At 42.6% G+C, this 21,893-nt stretch overlaps 1 protein-coding gene across 4 annotated transcripts in view; it reads right to left on the minus strand.

Annotated features, from left to right (window-relative positions):
* Positions 1 to 21,893, minus strand: part of ABL2 (ABL proto-oncogene 2, non-receptor tyrosine kinase) — a 77,770-nt gene that overhangs the window by 29,095 nt on the left and 26,782 nt on the right. Inside the window, exon 1 of one of the 4 annotated variants that reach the window (XM_050963003.1) lies at positions 14,866 to 15,113. The exons of 2 other annotated variants lie outside the window; for them this stretch is intronic. In XM_050963003.1, coding sequence (XP_050818960.1) covers positions 14,866 to 14,968 — 103 coding nt within the window. In that variant the 5' untranslated portion in view covers positions 14,969 to 15,113. Of the gene's footprint in view, positions 1 to 2,418; positions 2,528 to 14,865; positions 15,114 to 21,893 lie in introns of those variants that run through there. One more of the 4 variants, XM_050963002.1, reaches the window with a different exon arrangement.

The following is a 21,893-nucleotide window of genomic DNA, read 5'->3' on the forward strand; positions in this document are numbered from 1 at the left end:
ATAACCTGCTGATCTTGTGTACGGTGAGTAACCTACATTCCAGGCCTAACTGAAAAGTTATCACATGCACCAGCGGAGCTCATCTGGCTCAAAGTTATAAGCTCCACTAGCAACAAATAAACCTGCAGCTAGGTATTAAGCTAGTGATATTTTCATTCCTAATGTTTTACTGCAGGTATGCGCAACAGTTTTTGTACACGGATTGCTATCATCTCATCAATACCAATTGGTTTTAGAGAATACTACAGTACTACACTGGTATCACAAGACAACATGAGAAAATCCCGGTGGATAAATTATAGCACAAGCGCCCAAATCCCAGCACAGTTTCTTCTAGCTGGGCATGTATATACACGTCAAATAATTAGCACTGAACTGTTTTAGTGGCAACGGATAGGAGCACCAATTCCTAGAAGCAGCTGTCTTTATGGAGCAAAAATAAATAGTAATTAAATAATACATTCTTTACACTTTTGTAGTGCCTTCCATCAAAGCCATTCCAAGTCTTTCAGTGCATTGGGCAAGGTCACACACCAAGCCTCAGACAAAGAAAGTCTCCTGACTCCCAGCGCTCTCTACTTTTGTGATCAGACTGTCCTCCTCCCTTAAAGGAGCAGAAATGCTGCAAGTGTGTGATAAGGACTTGCACTCTCTTTAAAGACATTTGTACTTTTGGCCTCAAATTACATTAACCAAGGTGCAAATGTCTTCCTGGTTTCAATTATGCATTTGCTTTAAAGTCAGAGATTTTTAAAAAGTGCACACACAGTTTTCTTTTACAGTCAAATACAGTTTAAATATAGTTTAGATAAAAAATGCAAGTGTTTCAATTCAAGCCATGGTGGCTAATGCAATGAGCACCCAGCCCAAATTTAAGGAAAGGCTACAGCAGATGTATAATCAGTTACTATGAATCTAGTTGTTAACTTCATAGCAGGAGCAGAATATCAATGCTGCTGAATCAAGCACTACAACCAGTCAAGATCTTCTAGCCTGCCCACATGCAGCTCAGCAGAGGATACTTTAACCAGAGGGAAAGCCCAGACCAAAGGCGGCAGTAGGTATGCCACCTGCTGCTGATTCCATAGCCTTGAGCAACACTACCCACATTAAACCATTTGTGGTACTACCCTTGGGGTATGGCTACACTTGAAACTTCAAAGCGTTGCCGCGGCAGCACTTTGAAGTGCGAGTGTGGTCGCCGCGCCAGCGCTGGGAGAGAGCTCTCCCAGTGCTGCACGTACTCCACATCCTGATGGGGTTTAGCTTGCAGCGCTGGGAGCCACCCTCCCAGCGCTGGGGCACTGTTTACACTGGCGCTTTACAGAGCTGTATCTTGCAGCACTCGGGGGTGTTTTTTTCACACCTGAGCGAGAAAGTTGCAGCGTTGTAAAGCGCCAGTGTAGCCAAGGCCTGAGTCGCCAATAGGAATTCAAAGCAGATGTGGGACTACCATTACTTCCTTTTGAATGCTTAGGAGGTCTGTGCATGTTCATAAGAGAAGTATTACATACTAAAAAAAGCAAAACTGAAGTAAATGGTTTAACGTTTGAAGAGTAACTCTCAGCAGTCAGTGAGATCAGAGGTAAAATATTCAAAAACACCTGAGGGATTTATAAGATTTAACTCCATTTTCAAAAGCGATTTAGGCACATAGGAGCCTTATTTTCAGGAGGAATAAGGGACAGGAAAAAAAACTGCTAGATGGAAAAAGCTATATTTACGTATGTTGATTGTCTAACTCATCAAGGAAACAATGACATGTATGTATAATAACCCCATAGAGTGAATACTTCATAAGCGCTACATTTAGATCCAGGGTAGGGCACCAAACTAGAAACCTCTAGTTTTTAAACTCTAGATCCTTTTAACTTTAAACTTTAAAACAATTGTTATGGTACTACTGCATTAGTCTCCCCCACAGTGAAGATTTACACTCTAGAAAATCACTTCTCTTACATACTAATTGCATCATTTTTGATCAAGGAAAAGGGTTGTGTCTCATCCATCCCTTTCCTTTTCCTGTTCTTTGTTCCCACTATAGAATTTACTCCCCTCCTGGCACACTCACTTTCCCGTTCCGACAATTTGCAAGGTACCTTTTTTCCCATGCTACTGTTACTTCTCTTCCCGCACAAAACTGAACAGAAAGTTAAAAGAAAGTCCTAAACCTGACATTTTAGAATCAGAACATTAAAGTTCTCTACTCCTCTGAAATAAAATAGGTATAACTGTTCAATATGACAAGTTGTAATAATCCTCTAAAAAAACTTAACAAAAACAAATCCTCAGTCTTCCTATAGCTGATCTTGTACTATAAGGAAGAAAGAGACTTTTGTTTCCTTTCAAGTCCTCTATTCAGCGTACACAGCAACATAGGCATGAAGGGGTGCTGTGTAGCATTTCCATACACCATACCTGTGAAATCTGATAAACCAGAATCAGAGGCTTCATTGCAGAGACAGCAAAGCAGGTTCTCCTCTTTGCCATAATTGCTGGACTGTAGTAGAACCGTTCCCAGGATCATACTGTGCTCGACAGCAAGCAAAAGGAACTGCTAAACACAAGCACTCTTTTAGAATTCCACTCCCAGCACAAGTCATTCTATGTGATTACTACTCACATGACTGGGAACCAATAGGAAAAGCATCACTCCAGGAGCAAGGGGAGTCGTCACTAAGAAAATACATTTTGTGCTCTATCTAGCTACTATTGCTAAACGTACAGTAAGGGTGGAGCTTCCCAATGCACTGTGGACAGTGTGAGGAGGAGGTGGAGAATGGATTGCAAATTGAAACATCTCTGGCATCAAGCAAGTTAGTCTTTGTTCCATTAGGTTTAGCAAATTAAGACCATAAGAATCATGATTTCTCCAAGGAAACAGCTAGCTTTCATCCAAATTATCTACCATGTCATCAATTTAAGGGGGCCACCCAGCTTGAGTCATTTTCCACACTACATGCAACTGCTCATATGCTATTTACAGGAAACGACAAGTAACTACATTAAAGAAACATTAAAAGAGTGAGTAAGATGTACAAAAGCTAGAGAACTGGTAATCAGTGATAAAAATGTGGTGATGTTGACATTCTGGTCCTAACTCACACCTTTTAAAAAGACTAAGTATAAACAGCACAGTAAACCTACATTTTTTGTTTATGAATATCCAAGTCAGAACACTTATGTTATTTCAAAAGGCCACGGACAAACTGATTATTTTAAAATTGACTAATTTAAACAAACATCAGTTTATAGAGCTGCCTTTAAAAAGGAATTTTTGAAATTCCTGTAATTTTTATAAGGGTTTCTCTGCATTCCTTTTGATGTTTGTAAGGATTTAACAACAGCAAAAGAGAAACTAACTGGATGGGGGAAGGAGTTGAAACTTACTATACTTAAGGCCCTTCCTTTTCAGTTTTTGTTTTAAATTTTCCAGGAACTGGTGGGTTTTTATTAAAAAAAATTTAAAATGGGAGAAAATTGGTAAAAACCAAAAACAAAGGGCAGTGGGCAGGGAGGTGTAATAAACATCTGGCAGCTGAGGAAATCTTTTGCTCCCTGCAGCAGCTCAGTGGTCTCAGCTGCCAGGACACAGCTCCTTCCCATCTCTCCCTGCCACTGTTCAGAGAAAGCGGATGGGGCCACGCTAAAAGGCCAGTCAGGAAGGGAGTGGAAAGCTGCAGCCACTGAACACTGACACCCTTGTTAGACAGAGCCCCCTCCTGACCCAGCCCTGCCTGCTTCTGCTATGCAGGTTCAGTCCAACAGGGGAAAAGGAAAAGGACAAGGCTCTGTGGGCCTGTGCCTTCAGCTCCTGCTTGCAGAGAAGGGTAACTGCAGGCTGGGGGTTGCTGAAGCTGCACAGTAGTGTAACAAGTTGGGCCAGGGGCCTATTCCTGGCAGCTGGGACCACCCCATAGAGCCCTGTCCACTTCCCCTGCCAAACAGGGTCCCTTCCTGATCCAAGTCCTTCAGAGCGGCCCTGCCCACTCCTGCGTTAAAGGGCTGAGGTTAGGAGGGGGCACTGTCTGCCATGGGAAGTCACTGTTGATGAGGTGCATCCTTCCACTTCTTGCAGCAGTTAGGCAGTCTTAGTTGCCAGAATCTGGCTCCCTGACTCTCTTGCTCCACCCACTGTGCAAAAGAAGTGGATGGGCCTGCAATTTTTATTAAAAACTTTCTGGATTGAAGGGCTAAGGGGAAATCAGTAAATATCTAGAATCATAGGACTGAAAGGGACCTTGTGAAGTCTTCTAGTCTAGTCCCATACACTCAAGGCAGGACTACATATTATCTAGACCATCCCTGACAGGAGCCTGTCTAACCTGCTCTTAAAAACCTCCAAAGATGGAGATTCCACAATGTCCCTAGGTAATTTGTTCTAGTGCTTAAACTACACTGACAGTTAGGAAATTTTTCCTGATGTCCAACCTAAACCTCCTTTGCTGCAATTTAAGCCCATTACATCTTGTCCTGTCCTCAGTAGTTAAGGAGAACAATTTGTCACCCTGCTCTTTATAACAACCTTTTACGTACTTGAAGACTTATGTCCCTCATCAGCCTTCTCTTCTCCAGACTAAATAAACCCATTTTTTTCCCCAATCTTTCCTTGTAGGTCACATTTTCTAGACCTTTAATCACTTTTGTTGCTCTCCTCTGGACTTCTTCCAATTTGTCTACATCTTTCCCGAAGTGTGGTGCCCAGAACTGAACACAGTACTCCAGTTGAGGCCTTATCAGTGCTGAGTACAGTGGAAGAATGACTTCTCTTGTCTTGCTTACAACACTCCTGCTAATACATCCCAGAATAATGGAGTGGGGTTTTTTTGTGGGGTTTTTTTGGGGTAGGGGGAGGCGACAGTTTTACACTGTTGACTCATATTCAGTTTCTGATCCACTATAACCCTCAGATCCTTTTCTGCTGTACTCCTTCCTTGACAGTCATTTCCCATTTTGTATTTGTGCAATGGATTATTCCTTCCTAAGTGCAGTCCTTTGAATTTGTCCTTACTGAATCTCATCCTGCTTAACTCAGACCATTTCTCCAGTTTATCATGATCATTCTGAATTATAATTCTACCCTCCAAAGTGCTTGCAATCCCCCCTAGCTTGGTATCATCTGCAAAACTTTAGAAGTGTATTTTCTATGCCATTATCTATATCATTTATGAAGATATTCAATAGAGCCGGACTTAGGACAGATATCTGCAGGATCCCACTCAATATGCTCTTCCAGCTCGACTCTGAACCACTGATAACTCCTCTCTGAGTTTGGTTTTTCCAGCTAGTTGTGCGCCCACCTTATAGTAGATTTGTCTAGGCTATATTTCTCTAGGTTGTTTGAGGTCATGTGAGACAGTATCAAAAGCCTCACTAAAGTTGAGATATATCATATCGAGTGCGTCCCCCCACCCACAAGGCGTTATCCTGTTAGAGAAGGACATTAGTTGGGTTTGACACGATTTGTTCATGACAAATCCATGTTGACTGTTACTTATTACCTTATTTTCCTCTAGGTGCTCACAAATAGATTATTTGCTCCATTATCTTATTGAATACCAAAGTTAAGATGACTGGTCTATAATTCACTAGATTGTCCTTATTCCCCTTTTTACAGATAGGTACTATATTTGCCCTTTCCAGTCCTCTAGCATCCCTCTCATCCTCCATGAGCTGTAATGGCTCAAAGATCTCTTCAGCCAGTTCCTTAAGTATTCTAGGATGTATTTCATCAGGTCCTGCTGACTTGAAGACATGTAACTTGTCTAAGGGATTCTTAACTTCTTCTTTTTCTATTTTAGCCTCAGATCCAACCCTGTTTACACTGATGTTTCATATGTCAGTCATCCAATCATTTAACTTTTTTGGTGAAAATTGAAACAAAAAAGGTATTCAACACTTCGGCCATTGTTAAATGAAGAGCCCTACCTATACTCCAGTTTTTCCCAAGTTTATTGGATGGAAACCCCTCAGGAAAATGAAACCAACTGTGCCCCTCTAAATTTCAGCCATGTTAGAGGCCTATACAAGTTAACTGGCAGATCTCCAGTCCATTTCAACTCCCCTATATTCATCTTCCACACACCCCATTTTAGGAAACAAGTATAGCTCTTCATAAATATAACACTTCCCCCTCTTTCTTACATGCTTTGCTAAGAAGTGAAATAGTTAAATGTTGACATCAAAAGTATCATCAGTAGCATCTAAATTAGCACTCACTGAAACCATAAAAAAGAGTGTACTCTCGCCAATACTTTCCAACACCTACGTGAATGATCAATCAATCCATCCTGGCCCAAGAAGTTATCTATGCTGATGAACTATGCACTGCTGCCCAAGCCAAGATCTTGCCTGCCTCGAAGCTACGTTAACATTGGCACTGTGTGGGCTCTCAGTCTATTACGCCAAGAACCAATTTTGTGCAAACCCAGAAAAACAAAAGTGAATCTCCTCCATTTCTGGAATTGTGAGGCCAATAGGCAACTCAACATCATCTGGAATGTGGGGATCACTTACCCACTTCTGAAAGCCTGTCTACCTTGGAGTGATGCTAGACTACACTCTTTCCTTCACGGCACACATGGAGAAGACAAAAGGCAAAGTTAGCCCTTGGAACAACATACTTAGGAAGCTTACAAATTAAAAATGAGGAACCAACCCAGCAACACTAACAGCAACTGAACTTCACTATTTGACATCCAAATACCCATGTCTGGTGTGGGAAAGAGCAGCTCCCACAAAGAAGTTTATGACAGCTGTCGCTACATCACAGGATGTCTAAAACCAACAAATGTGATCAGCCTTTATATGTTTTTTGGAACCACTCTGCCTGATATTAGGACAACAATCACAAGGCAAATGGAATAATTACAACAGTCGAAGAAACCAGATATCCACTATATGGTCACTCTGCAGCAGTTAGACATGTGAAATTGCAGAAAAGCTTCCTAGCTGCAATGGAACCACTTAAAAAAAAAATCAACAACAACAGCTACATGACTGGTAATGTGGTGCTCACGGCTCAAAATATTTGACAAGGACATCAAAATGCACATTGACATTGCTGAACACCTTTCCACAGTTGGAGAGAAGGATTGGTCAACCTGAAGTTGTTTAAATTAGCTCTGAACAAGCAGTGGCAGATCAAAAGTCAATACGCAGAAGTGGGACTATGAATGATCCAGACTCATATGACTGTGGTGAAACACAAACCATGGAACATTTGTTGGGTCCTGGATGAACCCTGCACCATGGAAGATCTCACCAAGGCCACAGACCAAGCCGTATCATGTACCCAACTCTAAAAAGATATATGATCATGGTGGAGGACACAAGAAGAAGCTAAAAAGTATTAGAGCTTTCCTCCTAAAGAAATTAATAGGAAGGTATAAGCTTACTTTATCCTAATAAATGGGCATACTAGCTAAAATTTATCACCTGCTAAACCATACTGAGTAAAGCAAGAGCACAAGCTGTTCCGCTGGATTGATAGCTCAGGAAAATGAGCTTCAGTCTATTGAATGAACATGATATAACATGAGTATCAGTTGCAGCTTCCCAGCATTGCCCTATCAACATGCATCAACCCTGACGCAGAAGGACCACTTAGTCTCCATGCTGACTTCTATTTGGTCATGAGAAAACACCAATTTAAAGGTTTTCTAACAGTTCACATCTGGCTTTGGAAAAATAGGGACAACGAAACCAAATGCCATTCCCAGGTGCTTCTCCCTGGTAGGCAACCAAATGACTCGAAGTAAACTACAGAATTCAGAGAACAATGCATAGATTAATAGTTACAGTAACCAGGCCTTCCACAGAATGATGTTAAAACCTTGCACTGCAACAAATCTACTGAATAAAGCAAACACACACAGCTCAGAGTCACATTTAAGTAAAATGCTTGGCTTGGTATGTAATACAGTTCTATTTATAATTATGTGTGAGTAAAATTTATGATTTTTAATTATGAAAACAATTAAGAAGGGGATAAATTATATGGAAAATGCATGAAATTGATGGTACCTTCTCACTTCAATTACTATATGCTCTTTATCACTACATCTAAAAAAAGGGCAATATAACAGAGTAGCTTGCCTGCTGTGCTGAAGAGCCTGGGGCTAAAATAATCTGACTATTGAATAAACCCCACCTGAGGGTAATGAGGCCGCAGAGACAGCCAGGTTTAATTGGTGATAAAGTGCAGCTGAGGAAAGAGCTGAAGTGAGAGCTAGGTAGACAGTTCAGCACAGGAAAGAAAGTTCCTCAGATAGGCAGACCTTGACCAAAACAGGGAAGTCCCAGAGTGGAGTGAGAGACAAGAGGTAGGAAATGGCCCAAGGAAAACCACAGCAAATGTAAAGGCGCAGACCTCGCTGTTTGGTATAAGCCCCTAAAAGGATCATCAAGCCTAGCAAGGGTGCTGTAGATTGAGCCAAAGACTGGCTGAGGAGGAACCCTACAGAGGATGAAAGGATTTCTCTCTGTTAATGGCATTTTTGGACTTTTAGTTGGGACAACTGGGATGTTGGAAAGGGTGAACTAAAGATGTTGACCTGGCTGCAGGGCTGAGTTACCAGGCAGAGAAAGCACCAGCGCGACCATAGGCAGGGGCGCTAGCCCAGCCAGAGCTGTGACGCCACACCTGGTTATGAGAGGGCACCTAATGGCAACTGAACTCTGTTACCACTGATTATTTTTGTTGCCTCTAAGATAGGCCTGCACAACATGTGGCCCGTGGGTCATATGTGGCAGGGTGGGGCTGTCAGGTTTGCCTAGGGCCGGTGCAACCGTCTGGGATTTTTCCTCCTTTCCTTCCCTTCCCCTCACACAGAGTGCAGTGTGGCTAATTGGGCGCCTGGGCCTGATTTAGCTGCTCCCATTGGCCTCCAGCAGACAGAGTCCCTCCCCTGCTCCCACTTGCCCCCTGCCTCAGGATTGCATCGCAGCACTCTGTGGGGGAGGGGTTGTGTGCTCGGCAGCTTGTTTGGTTGGCTCCATGTGGAGCCAGTGGCTGAAGCGGCATGGTGGTAAGGGGAGTGCCAGGGGGGCAATCAGGGAGCTGGAGAAGGGTTGGATGGGTCAGGAGTTTGGGGGACAGGGGGCGGGGGTGTGGAGAGGGATCGGAGGAGTCAGGGGACAGGGGGAGGGTTGGTTGGGTGGGAGTTCAGGGGGGGGCTGTCAGGGGGCGGGAGTGTGGAGAGGGAGCAGAGCAGTCAGGGGACAGGGAGCAGAGACAGTAAGTGCCAAGCCAGGGGAGGGCACCTGGCTTGGGCTCAAGCCGCAGCTCGGCGGGGGGGGGGGGGGGGGGAACTGGGCCAAGACCTCCCCAAGCGCCCCCCTTTGGTTGGGGGCGGGGTGGTTACTGTGCTGGTTGCTCCCAGGGCGGCTTCCATAGTGATGGGGGGGGGAGGGTTGAACTGTCTGTGGGCAGACAGGAAATCCCCGGGGGAGGCACGTGCGTGCTGCACCTGCCCTGCCCCAACTGCTGCCCCCTTCCCTGGTCCAGGACCTTCCCCCTCCCTGGCCCCTATCACACTGCCCTGGCCCCCCTCACCTCCGCCCAAGGGCTCCCTGCAGCCCGTGTTTGTGTGTTGGACAGTCACATCCAATCCCTTCACACTGCCCCCCATTCCCCTCCCTGGCTTAGTTCATAGCCCTAGAAAATTCCTTCAAACTGTCCCCCTTTTCCCCTCCCCTTATTTCATGGGGGGGATGATGAACCGAGCGGGTGGGTGGCGCTGGGGGTGCATGTGTTGTGTTTCCGGGAGGGCTGGGTGTTGTGGTGTTTTGGTGGCGTGGGGGGGGGGGTTTGGCCCTCGGCTCTTTTTCTTTGGAGCAATATGGCCCTCGCCGCTTTACAAGTTGTGCAGGCTTGATATGAAGAGACTAAAAGAAAAAGAGCTCTCTGTTTGAATTGGAAAAATATTTCATAGTTTAAAAGAACTTGGTGAGGTAGTTTTTCCTGATAGCCAAATAAGGGCAAGGGGAAATGTAGGCTATTATTGTTAAAAATTAATTGTAATAGCACAGTGCATAGGTGCCCTTGTCATGGACTGGGACTCTATTGTGCTAAGAACTATACAAACATGAAACAAAAGGATGGTTCCTGCCCTGCAGAGTTTACAATCTAAATAGATAAGACAGGTAAAAGGGTGAAGAAAAAGGTGGAACGCACAAGCAGAATGAACAATGTGATGGCAGAAAACACATCAGTTCCACTATTTATTTATTTATGTGGTGGGCTTAGATACGAGGGCATCAGCTAAAGCAGAGGTGGGCAAACTGCGGCCCATGGGCCATATCCGGCCCACAGGACCTTCCTGCCCGGCCCTTGAGCTCCTGGTGGGGGAGGCTAGCCTCCAGCCTCTTCCCTGCTGTGCCCCCTCACCTGCAGCCTCAGACTGCAGTGCCACCAGTGCTCTTGGCATGGGGGCTGCGAGCTCCTGCCAGGCGGCACGGCTGGCTCCGGCCAGGCGGTGCGGATGCCAGTCCTGGTGCTCTGAGTGGCATGCTAAGGGGGCGAGGAGGTTGGATAAGGGGCAGGAGGTCCCAGGGGCAGTCAAGGGACAGGAAGCGGGGGTGTTGGATAGGGAGCAGGGAGTGGGGGGGAGGGGTTTGGATAAGGGGCAGGGGGTCCTGGGAGGCAGTCAGAGAACGAGGAACAGGAGGGTTGGATGGGAGCAAGGGGTTCCGGGACAGGGTGGGGTCAGATAAGAGGCAGGGGGTCCCAAAGGGCAGTCAGGGGACAGGGAGCAGGAGGCGGTTGGATAGGCATGGGAGTCCTGGGAGGTCTGTCAGGGGATGGAGGCAGTCAGGGAATGGGGGGGGGGGTTCGATGGGGGTGGGGTTCTGGGGGGAGAGGTTAGGGATGGCATGGTCCCAGGAGGGGGCAGTCAGGGGACAAGGAGCTGGGCGGGGTGGATGGGTGGAGGGTCTGAGGCGGGCAGTCAGGGGTGGGAAGTGGGAGGGGCCGGACATGAGGAAGGGGCCAGGCTATTTGGGGAGGCACAGTGTTCCCTACCCAGCCCTCCATACAGTTTCAGAACTCCAATGTGGCCCTCAGGCCAAAAAGTTTGCCCACCCCTGAGCTAATGGGACAGGGGATGCTGAAGGGGAGAAGAGGTCAAGGAGAGTGATGCTGAGGCAAAGAGACTGGGGATGTGGAGAAAGCAAAGAAGTTGTTTTTTGTTGTTGTTTTTACACTAAGATGGCTGTCCTCATGTAAAATGGAATAGCTACTGATGTGAAGTCCAAGTAGAGACAAGGCCCTGTAGTGTTTACCTCAGTGTGGCTAGTTGAGGAAAACCTCAGGTCGGAATACAGAATTAACCTTGATCAGCCACATTAAGGTAAACACTACAGGTCCTTGTCTCCACTAGGATTTTACATCAATAGCTATCTTGACATAAAAAAATACACCTTTTTGGCAGTGAAGTTAAGCTTTTTCATCTCATTACTCCTAGTTGTACACTGTTGCACTAGACTCAATTCCTCTCTCTCCTTTCTGTCAATACCCTTCCAAACATTTGTAGACTTATGTATTCTTTACCTTGCCCCTGCATCCCTTCTGATGTTTCTGAAACATATCATCCTTGTGGCACAAATCATTTTTTGCTTCTTCCCCAATTCCAGACAACTAGTGAACCCAGAATGCCCAGAACCAAATACAACATTCGAGCTGCCAGACTTACATCAGGCTCATACAGAGAACCTACAGATAATCAGATTTGGATGGTTTAGGGCAGTGGTTCTCAAACTTCTTTTTTGTGGACCACTTGAAAATTGCGGAGGGTCTCGGCAGACCACTTAATGATCTTTCCAAATGTTGTTTGTACCGTTAACTAACTATTGTAAAGTGCCTTGGATAAAAGCGCTGTATCAAAAAACAAAACAAAAACTTTTTTTGTTCGACAAATAAAAGCACACAACTCAAATTTTAATATCAGTAGTCTTACCTTTCTAATGAAATTGATATGCCCTCTCTCCCTCACTGCGACAGCCTGCGAGCTAGGGCTGGAAAGGAGAGGGGTCTCTCCCTCTCCTGCCCTCGCTGCTGCAGCCCCCAAGTTGGGGATTGGAAGGGGGACCCCCCAAAACCACAGCAGCCACAGAGCTAGGAAGGAGGGCCATCTCTCCCTGGGAGTCACAGCCCTGGAGCTGGGGAAAGTCACCTCTTTCTCTGTCCACTGCAACCATGGATGTCCCAAATTCCTTCCACCTCGTCTTCTCACCCTACTGAGCCCTCCCACCCACCTTCTATTCCCCCCCAAGGCCACCATCTCACCTTACATGTGAGTCTTCTCCAGGGTTGAGGCACCTAATTAGTAGAGCTATGCCTGCATGGCTCCACCAATTAGGTGGGTGCCCCTTCATTCTCTCCTGTGCGGCCACCCAGGTGCGCCCCTTAGAAGAAACTATCCGCGGATCACCTGACTAGAGCTCGTGGACCACTGGTGGTCCACTGACCACAGTGTGAGAACCTCTGTTTTAGGGTTTAAATTGTTCACCAGCTGAAGTCAGGAAGGAAATCCCTCTATAGCTCAATAGCGAACAACTAGATACATTATGAAGACATTGCACCTTGTACTGAAACATTTGGCATTGCCATTTTTAGAAACTCAACTGCAGATTAGATGACCCATTGCTCTTTTCCAGGACAGGAATTCTTAAATTATTATCTTAGTGGAGGTGGTTCATTTATTATTACAGTATAAGAGACTTCATCTTTCTCCCTAAAAACACCAGTCACCTTGAAGCACCCTGGAGAGGAAAGGAGTGAATTGTTAAAATAAAAGCACCTAGAGAAGTGAGTTTTATTTCAATTTTAAAATATATTTTAAGATGACATAAAAGACTTCCACTTAAACACAGAGAGTTAGCCCAGTAATCTAATAGTGGTGTGTCCACTACCATGTAGGAAAGTCATGTTGAAGGTGTCCTGGAAATGCTGTGGAGACCATGTGATCAGACCATGAAGAAGAAAGCATATCACTCACTTTACCCTTAGAATTATAGAATATTAGGGTTGGAAGGGACCTCAGGAGGTCAGCTAGTCCAACCCCCTGCTCAGATCAGGACCAGTCCCCAGACAGATTTTTATCCTAGTTCCCTAAATGGCCCCCACAAGTGTTGAACTCACAACCCTGGGTTTAGCAGGCCAATGTTCAAACCACTGAGCTATCCCTCCCCCACCCTTCAAGCCAATTAAACTCTGCAAGGAGTTCCATCCAACACCTGTAAGCTAATAAACAAATAAGAGGAGGGATATCTTTAGGGCTATCAGAGGCATAAGAATGATCGAAGAAAAAAGTCAATATTAATGGTAAAAAATATTAATAGAATTGGTAATAAATACTTGCTGCAGTGGGGAAAAAATATAGCTAAAAATGATTATTAATATGCAATAATGAAGGTTGTGCTTGAGTGGGAGGAAAGGGAGCAGCAAACATGGTCCACTTGCAGTACTTGCTCTTTGGGTTTCACAAAGCTAAAGTATGTTGGATATTTGCAAAAGTGATCTGCTTTATGATAGCTGAGAAAATTCATAATGGCAAATCTATGTTACCACCACACTCGAGCAGCAGCAACATTACAGACACAATGACAAGTTGGGGTAAAAGGAAATATGACGACACACACAGGCTTGAAAGATAGCTGAGGAACTGTATATACACTTACGATGAGAAATCTAGTACTGTATAGCTACACCCCCATTAGCAGAACAGATTCCACTAAGGCCTTGTCTACACTACCAGCGTAAGTCAACCTAAATTATGCTACTCCAACTACGTGAATAACGTAACTGAAGTCAATGTAGCTTAGGTTGACTTACTGGGTGTCTACACTGCGCTGCATCTACAGGAGATGCTCTCCTGTCAACTTACCTTACTCTTCTTGTTCTGGTGGAGTCAACCAGAGAGCACTCTGCAGTCGATTTAGCAGGTCTTCACTAGACCTGCTAAATCAACCACCAATGCATCGATTGCAGCAGCATGGATCCCCGGTAAATGTAGACATGGCCTAACTCTCAGTAAGTGTGAATTGTAAGGAGGTCTAGGCAAGGGTGCATCTTCAAATATTAAATTATGGTAACATATAACTTCAAAGTGATATTCTGCATATCATGGAGCTTGGGAAAGAGTAAGCTAAAAATAGTCACTTTTAGCATGTGAGAGCTCCTCTTCCACAGAATTCCAAGGTATAAGTCATTTAGGGTGACTTACTACAAAAAGTCAAGTGGTTGTCAACTGTATAATCTATTTCAAAGTGCTCAAATGAAAATTCCACAATTCTGGAAAAAGATTGTGTGTGCCAATACACATTTCTAGAAATATCAAATATGTAGAATGACAGCTAGAAACAATTCTGGGGGAGGAGACAGACTAGTTTTACTGTGAAAGTACTATCTGAAAAACAATGCACTCACCTAAGACTAACGGAGCTAGAAGCATCAATGCTAACAGAATAGCTACCTGGCAAAGTAAGTTTGTTCCGCAGATGTCAAGTAGCAGCTATTCACACCCTCTGAGAATATCCCAAACTATTCAATCTCCAAATCATATTTCAGTGATTTGAAGCAATTCTTTCCAACTCATGATTTTATCATGACTCCTGTAACGTTTGGTATTTTTCTTAAAAGTCCAAACTCCTGGAATAGTATTACTGCAATAGAATCTCAGTTTCTTGTTTTTAAGATAAGTTTCTAGCTCTCAGGATTGCAGAGAAAGGCTTGAAAACATAAGCTAAAGTCTCAAAAGTCAGAAAGGAAATAATACTAAAATACTATTTTTAAAGTCAATCTCGTGTTTTTTTTGAGGCATGACTGATGATTTTTTAATGTTAGAGTTTGGCAATACTGCTTACCTTTCTGAGGATATTCCGAGGGCAAAGTTCCCCAGGTGAGCTGATACAATCTGAATTTCCAGTACATCAGTTTAACTCTTAAACGCAATCCCAAGATGCTCATTAGCGCAGGACTCACTGCTCAATTCCATCAAACCACAATGAATATTCAATAACTACCAAGTCTATGCAGTCACTAGAAACACAAATACACTCTAGCTTTAACAAAGTTTCCAAAAATTCATACATGTAGCACCAGCTGCCAAATGCTGTTCAAGATTATAGCTACTTCCTTTGTTTAACCAAAACAGATTTCATAATATCTTTTTTGTTTAAATACAAGAAAAATATTTTTAAATGTGAAATCTTTCAGATGCATTTATGTTGAAAGAGCAAATAAGATGAAATTTTTCCTTTCTTTCCAAGAAATGACAAGCTCAAGCGTGAATACTCCTGCCCCTCAGCCCCGTAAAAATGAGAGACCAGGCAATAGCATTAAGGGTTTTTCTGGTTCTCATGTCTAGAACTTGAGATCTCACTCTGTGAATCTGATATTCACAGCAAAACAACTCAGTCTTCTTTTATGCTGAGTTATAGTTGTGCCAGCTCTGTTTCTCTGTCTTCTCCAGTTTCTGAGAGAACCTTCTGAGTGGAAGAAAGTGTATATGTAATCACAGATATGCATGCATACACACTATATTTAGGTACTGGCTGCAATGTCATTTCCTATTGGCTAAACCAAGACACTTTTAATTGGCTCAGTTGATGCAGACAAGGGACTCCATTCACAAGCCTGATTCCTGCAGCTGCTAAATGTCCAAGGTATCAATAGCACCCAGACTGCAAGAGGGCAATTCATAGCTCAACTTGGACAGCTTTTCAGTTTCAGCCTTATGTCACTGCATTTGTTTTTTTCAAATCTGTTGGTAGCAGTATTTACTCACCATGCCTTTGCGCCCAGCACTTAGGGACACAAAGCACTCATTGAAATTACATGAGCTCAGAAAAAAGGTCTTCTTTTCTGGCTTGGAGGTGTAGGTGAAACAGCTTATTAGCTTAGCAAGCTTCACTAAAGAACTTAAACAGGCACAAAAAGGTATGTTTGATACTGTGTATGTTAAAAGTAATCAATGTTACACAGAAAAAAAGATGGTAAACAGAGAATTAATCAGATGCCAACTCTGGACTGTTTCTTTGCCAATTACATGTATTAAAATATTAACACTGCTACCAGGGAGTCAGTGGAGGAGGACAAAGAAATTAAATGAGTTGGGATTTGCTCTTCACCTCTAAAAATGTTGAAGACGCAACTCCAAGACCTACTCTTTGAGGTAACAAACAGTAGGTACCACTAGAAATTGAAGTATCAAAAGTAATAGTATTGGAACAAATAGATAAACTTAAGAACAAATTATTACTAGGGCTGGATACATCAATGACTTGAGGTGGAAGGTGAAGTGACTGAAGTGCTAACAAAACACAGCCATTTAAATGCTCGAGGACAGTAAATGTTTTACCTATTGCTGAATAGAAGTGATTCTGAGAATCACAGAGCAATTAGCCCTCTTTCAGATATCAGGAAAGCTGGATGAAACTATAATTAAAAATAGAATGATAATTATATGATAGGGACAAGACAGCACCACTTATACAAAGTAAATCATGCCTCTCTAATCTATTAGAACTCTGAATATGTCAACTAAACAAAGGAGAACCAGTTGACAATTTGGACTTTCAGCAAGCCTCTGATAAAATCTTTTGTTAGTGGCTACTAAGTTAATTAGGTTGTCATGAAGTCTGAGGTAAAAATCTTATTGCCTCTGTATAAATCTATGGTATGCCCACATCTTGAATACTGCATGCAGATGTGGTCACCCCATCTCAAAAAAGATAATTAGAATTGGAAAATGTTCAGAAAGGGGCAACAAAAATGATTAGGGGTATGGAACAGCTTCCGTATGAGGAGAAATTAATAAGATTGGGACTTTTCAACTTGGAAAAGAGACAACTAAGGGGGGATATAGTAGAGGTCTATACATTCATGACTGTTGTGGAGAAAGTAAATAAGGAAGCGTTATTTGTTCCTTCTCAACACACAGGAACTAGGGGTCACCAAATGAAATTAACAGGCAACAGATTTAAAAACAAACAAAAGGAAGTATTTTTTCACACAGCGCAGTCAGTCAGTCTGCGGAACTCTTTACCAGAGAATGTTGTGAAGGCCAAGACTATAACAGGGTTCAAAAAAGAACTAGATAAATTCATGGAGGACAGGTCCATCCATGGCTATTAGCCAGGATGGCATCCCTGTTCTCCGTTTGCCAGAAGCTGGGAATGGGCGACAGGAGATGGATCACTTGATGATTACCCGTTCTGTTAATTTCCTCTGGGGCATCTGGCATTGGCCACTGTCAAAAGACAGGATACTGGGCTTAATGGACCTTTGGTCTGACCTAGTATGGCCGCTCCTATGTAAATTACTGATATATGTCATTAACTGATTAATAGCTAGAAAGTAGGAATACATTATCAATATTTCAGATGGTACAATGTTTTAACAATAGGGATCCAGAAGGTTACATGCTAGAACCAGTGTTGCTAATTATAGTTCAGGATCTGGAAAAGGGCATGAATGCTGAGATAACAACATTTGCAGATGACAAAATTATTTAATTTACTAAACTTCAAATGGTGCTAACAAACCATTAAATGAATGGGAAACATGAATGCAGATAAAATTCAGTATTGACAAATGCAAGGTAATGTGCACTGGAGGTAATAACTTGAAATACCCATGAACATTGCTGGGTTCTAAATCAACTGTAGTCATTCGGAAAAAGATCTTGCCATCATTGTAGACATCTCAATTACAATACCTGCTCAATTTGCAACAACTGTCCAAAAAAAAAGGCAGACAGATAATCTTATGATGTATAAAGAATATGATAGAAAACAATGCTGAAAATAGAATGACACCACTATATAAGTCAAGAGTATACTCTCACTTGGAAAAGATATAGTAAAAACAGAAGGGATTCAGAGAACTGCAACAACATTTAGAGGTGTCATAAACATATAGCTAAGGGTAGCGTAAAATCCCTCCTTTACCTGTAAGGGGTTAAGAAGCTCTAATAACCTGGTTGGCACCTGACCAAAAGGACAATAAGAAAAGAAGATACTTTCAAATCTGTAGGGGGAGGTTTTGTTTGTGCTCTCTTTGTTGTTCTCGCTCTGGACGAGAGAGGAGCCAAGGCAGGAAAAAAAATCTCCTAAAAACATACCTAAAATGAGCATCTAAGATTACAAAAATTGTAAGTAAAGCAAGAAAATGCGTTAGATTATCTTTTGTTTTAGCTTATGAATTTTCCCTGTGCTAAGAGGGAAGTTTATTCTTGTTTTTGTAATTTTGAAGTTAAGTCTAGAGGGGAATCCTGTGTGTTTTAAATCTTTTTATCACCCTGTAAAATTACCTTCCATCCAAATTTTACAGAGAGATGCTTCTTTTACTTGATTTCAGTGTCCTAAAAATAAAGGGTCTGTTATTTTATTAAAGGCAATGGTTGGTATATTATTCTCGAGCCTTCCCAGGAAAGGGGGTGAAGGGGCTTAGGGGATATTTTGGGGAAATAGGAACTCCTAATGGTCCTTTTCCTGAATCTTTGTCTAAATCACTTGGTGGTGGCAGCAATAACATCCAAGGACAATGAAAGGATTTGTGCCTTGGGGAAGTTTCTAACCTAAGCTGGTAGAAATAAGCTTAGGGGGTCTTTCATCTGTACCCCAGAGTTCAGAGTGGGGAAGGAACCCTGACAAGTCATAGAAAGACTTCTGTTTATAGAGGAGAAATTATAGTGGTGTACAAAAGAGTGAATGGCAGAGAGAAGGCAAACAAATACCAGATTTATCTTATTATAAAACAAGAACATATGACTATTCCATGACTGAAAGGCAACAAAACTAACAAGGATTTATTTCTGCCACTCCCAAAGAGGTGTAAACTCAAGTTGTATGGCTTAAGATAATCACTGATAGGGATAAGGAAGAAACCCTGTGAGCAGATTATTCCATAATTGTCGATTGCAGTGCTTCTTGCACTATCCTCTGAAGAATGCAGCCCCTTCCAGCGACAGGATAGTGGATCAGAGTGTCCACTTGTCTGAATCCATAAGGGAATTCCTATATTCATCAAAAGGCATATGCCCACAATATATCCAGGATCTGCCACTGACTCACTGCGTGACCTTGGGCAACAAAATTTATTGTAATTCAGTTTATACTTATCTGTAAAATGAATACAATTCCCATTTCATATGGGGGTTATGAGGATCAATCTATGATTATAAAGAACTCTGAGGTCTTTGGAGGACAGGAGCTATATTAAATGTAAAACAGCTTATCAAAGTGGGACAATACAAACCCCTTCCTATTCACCCTCAAATTAGAGATGAAATAGTTCACCACATCTGTGATTCCAGTTATTAGAAAAGTGAAAATTTTAAGTATTGTTTACACAAACACCAACTAAGACGCTAAGCTTAATAACCAGAATGAAAGTTATCAATACTACTAAGGTCATAACAGTCAATCATCGGCAGTTTAAGAAAATAGGACAGTTACATACTCTATTGTATACTGTATTTAGCTTTAATTTATTCAACAGAAAGTTGACTGATAACACTGCTCTACAGCCAAAATGCTTCTGAAATAAATGTAGTCCAATTTTACCAGTTCTGGGTCAATGTGAAAGAAAATGATGCTTAAAATTGCTGATTGGCTCTAGTTTTCAAGATATGCTATTGGGTCAGTATATACGACCCTTGACTTGGGAATGGCGGAGGATAAGTGAGTTATAAAGGGAAGGGATCTCAATTTAAACCAGAAATGACTAAAATACATCTTTGACTGGATCTATGAATAAATCTATGACTGGGTTTGGATAGTACTTGCTTTTTAGGTATAAGCACCACTTACACTGGTATAAAAGTGCTTATACCTTATGAATGATGCAATCTGAAGCTGGTATTGCATCATACATGATATGAATAGGATCATGTTATTCCTAGAAGTCATGGATGATGCAATCAGAACGAAGCTTACATCACTCTGCTGAACAAATTGCCCTATATCAGCTCTAGAAAATCATACAGTGTCATGCTCTCTTATTTGTCAGTGTTTCATTTTGCAAAGGGACACATTTCTGTTTAGCCAAAGTGAGCAGAGATGCCTCGTACTTGTGTGAACAGTGCAGCTAACTTCTGCTGTGTTTGTGGTGAAGTGACTTTTGCATCACAAAAGCGCAGTATAACCACTATGGTTAAAAAAGCCTACCACCTTTATTTTGGCTGCAAAATTGGAAATCAGGACAAGAGGTGGGCCCCACATATATGCTGCAACACTTGTGCAACAAATCTTCCCCAGGGGTTGAACAGGAAAAGGAAATCTATGCCTTTTGCAGTGCCAATGATTTGGAGAGAGCCAACAGATCATACCGGCAATTGTTACTTCTGCATGGTGCCTCCAGTTGGGAAAGGTGTGTCAAAGAAGAAAAAGTGGACTGTGCATTATCCAAACATTCCATCAGCTATACGCCCAGTACCCCACGGAGAAGGACTGCCGGTTCCTGATGCACCAGAATCATTCTCACTTGAGTCAGATGAGGAAGAGGAAGAGGATGAAACTTCTGGTCCTGAACCATCAATGTCACAAGACCCACAATTTCTCCCATCCTCCTCCTCTGAACCGCACCTCATAACACAAGGTGAACTGAATGACCTTGTCAGGGATTTGGAACTACCCAAGAGTAAGGCAGAGCTGTTGGGCTCCAGACTACAGCAGTGGAATCTCCTGGCAGGCTATCAGGGCAAATGGAGCCCATCAATGCTTGCAGACTATTGCTGGACAGTGACAAGAGATGCTCCATTTAATGAATACAAGAGACAAGCCAAGAAGCAAAAGACATATCTGGCTTTAAGATTAAGCTTGATAAGTTTATGGAAGCGATGGTATGATGGGAGAGCCTAATTTTGGTAACTGATCTTTGATTATCGCCAGATAAGTATGCCCAGTGGTTGGTGATGGGATGTTGGCTGGGATGGGATCTGAGTTACTGCAGAGAATTCTTTTCTGAGTGCTGGCTGGTGAGTCTTGCCCACATGCTCAGGGTTTAGCTGATCGCCATATTTGGGGTCAGGAGGGAATTTTCCTCCAGGGCAGATTGGCAGAGGCCCTGGAGGTTTTTCGCCTTCCCCTGCAGCGTGGGGCATGGGTCACTTGCTGGTGGATTCTCTGCAGCTTGAGATCTTCAAACCACAATTTGAAGACTTCAATAACTCAGGCATAGGTTAGGGGTTTGTTATAGAACTGGATGGGTGGGGTTCTGTGGCCTGCTTTGTGCAGGGGGTCAGACTAGATGATCACATTGGTCCCTTCTGACCCTAGAATCTATGAATCTATCTATCTATAAGCGCCAAGTAGACACTGAATAGGACTAAACTATGTACATAATAGTTTTTTGCCTTCTGTTTCATAATAAATTTTATTTATATAACCCTTTTGCTGATTTTTAAAGAGTTACATAAACAGGACAGGTGAAATATTATCATGTAAAGCAACCATAAACACATGAAAAGACCTAGGTTTACAATTTATGATTAAAACTCTACTATCTACACAATATACATAGACTGGTATAAAATGTAAAAACTTAAAGATCTTAGAAACAGTAGCCAATCAGTTGCTTTAATTGTCATATTTGAATTCAGCACATCAAAATACATAATAAATATCACATTTTATCTCTGAAGCAGACTACTTCTCAAAAATTGTAGACCAGTGTAATGTAAGAAATGTCTCTTTCTGTATTCCTCCTGGTGTGATAAAGAACTTTTGTTTCTTGGTTTTACTGCACTCTCCCCTTTTCTCTTTCCTATAATAAATCTGGTTCTCTCTCTTCCTGTGTCATTCCTGTCTTTTCTCCACTTCTTCTGATCACATCTCCTGCTATCCCTTTTCCCTTCCCTCCTGCCATATATTTTCTGTCTCTATCTCAT

Source organism: Gopherus flavomarginatus, chromosome 7 (assembly GCF_025201925.1).
Source record: "Gopherus flavomarginatus isolate rGopFla2 chromosome 7, rGopFla2.mat.asm, whole genome shotgun sequence".
Classification (NCBI taxonomy): Eukaryota; Metazoa; Chordata; order Testudines; family Testudinidae; genus Gopherus; species Gopherus flavomarginatus.